Source organism: Bison bison, unplaced genomic scaffold (assembly GCF_000754665.1).
Source record: "Bison bison bison isolate TAMUID 2011002044 unplaced genomic scaffold, Bison_UMD1.0 scf7180017853520, whole genome shotgun sequence".
In the NCBI taxonomy this organism is placed as follows: Eukaryota; Metazoa; Chordata; class Mammalia; order Artiodactyla; family Bovidae; genus Bison; species Bison bison.
The window spans coordinates 14,071-15,803 of NW_011484093.1; the positions used below are offsets into that span (position 1 = coordinate 14,071).

A 1,733-nucleotide genomic window follows, 5' to 3' on the forward strand; every position below is an offset into this window, starting at 1 on the left:
TCCCTCTCCTTACCAGGTAGAGGTCATATTCCATCAAGCAGCCACAGTGGCTGCAGGGCTTTGGGGCAACGAGCAGTTAGCAACCACTTCATTGTGCCCCAGAGCCTAAGGACACTGTTCTCTGCCTCCAGTGCAGTCATCCAATTTCAGAGAGGATGTGGCCATGCTGGTAGCTTCCCCCAGGGCCAGTGTCCTGTCTGGCCAGGCTGCAGAGCAGCTGCAGCTCAGTATGCTGGCTTATGAGGAGTGGGAGAGGCTCCAAAATAGCCCATTTTCCTCTCTTGGTGAAGATGTGTCAAGCAGACTGACTGTAGGGGGTGCATTGCAGTGTTCCCTGGGATCAGGGCCAGCAGCGGGACCTTATGTGGAAATGGAGATAGAGCAAACCACCACCAGCCAGCGTAAGTCACACCCAAAAGGCTCCCAAGAGGCCAGCTTTGAAAGTTATTAGAAACTTATGGGGGGAGAATCCTATGTAGTTCAAAGCTGGGCTCCCAACTCAGGCGTGGCCCCGATCCCATGGCTCTTCTGAGCGTGGCTTTAGGTGCTTGGAGAAAGGGGTGGGAAGAGCAGGGCCACACAGGGCCAGCATGCTGAGGGAAGTATGGTGGTCAGTGATGTGAGAGACAGCAGGCACCCCAATGGCCAGGGCACAGTGCTGCAGAGGGGCCGCCATGGCTAACGGATGCCTCTGTCGTCATCTCCTCCGGGTCAGGATCTAGTGAAGAATCATCTGATGTATGCTGTGAGAGAGGAGGTGGAGATCCTGAAGGAGCAGATCCGGGAGCTGGTGGAGAAGAACTCCCAGCTGGAGCGGGAGAATACTCTCTTGAAGACCCTGGCGAGCCCAGAGCAGCTGGAGAAGTTCCAGTCCCGTCTGAGCCCCGAGGAGCCAGCTCCCGAAACCCCAGAAACCCCCGAGGCCCCCGGTGGTTCTGCGGTGTAAGTGGCTCTGTCCTCAGGGTGGACAGAGCCACTAAACTTGTTCTACCTAGTTCTTTCCAGTTTGTTTTTTGGCTCCCCAAGCGTCATCTCACGTGGAGAACTTTACACCTAGCCTAGCTGGTGCCAAGAGATGTCCCAAGGACATGGCCACCTGGGTCCACTCCAGTGACAGACCCCTGACAAAGAGTAGGTCTCTAGAGGCTGAGTTGCATGGGGCCTCATCACCCCAAGCCAGTGAGCCTCTAATGCCACTGCGCCCTGTGGGCTCCCAGGGCCTGAGCAATTTAGCTGCAGCTGGCAAAGGAGGAAGGTAGTTTGAGACGGGCCGCTCCAGAAAGTCTAAGGGGTCTGTTTTTTTCATTTCCATGGACATCTTCAACAGCTTCAACCTGACAACAACTGTCCTATGAAGAAACCAATTGTGGTTTAAGCAGAGGCAACCTCTCTCTCCTCCATTGCCTCACCAGGACAGGGCCACAGTTGGGAGAGATTGAGCCAAGTCAGCCTTCTGTTGGTGAATATGGTGTAATGCATGGCTTTGTGCACAGCCCAGTGTGCGATTATGGCTTTGGGATGACCGCTTACAAAGTTCTGTTTGGTTAGTATTGGCATAGTTTTTTCTATATAGCCATACATGCGTATATATACCCATAGGGCTAGATCTGTATCTTAGTGTAGTGATGTATACATATACACATACACCTATGTGTTGAAGGGCCTAATCAGCTTTGGAAGTATTGAGTGGTCCCTTATCTCTTAAGGCTAATTCTTAGATTTGTTCATTTACC

At 52.8% G+C, this 1,733-nt stretch overlaps 1 protein-coding gene across 1 annotated transcript; it reads left to right on the top strand.

Annotated features, from left to right (window-relative positions):
* The first annotated feature begins 6 nt into the window (after nucleotides 1-6).
* On the top strand, nucleotides 7-1,727 carry TSC22D3 (TSC22 domain family, member 3). The gene has a single exon (XM_010854846.1). The coding sequence runs from the start codon at nucleotides 686-688 to the stop codon at nucleotides 944-946; it is 261 nt and encodes an 86-aa protein (XP_010853148.1). The 5' UTR covers nucleotides 7-685; the 3' UTR covers nucleotides 947-1,727.
* The last annotated feature ends 6 nt before the right edge of the window (nucleotides 1,728-1,733 follow it).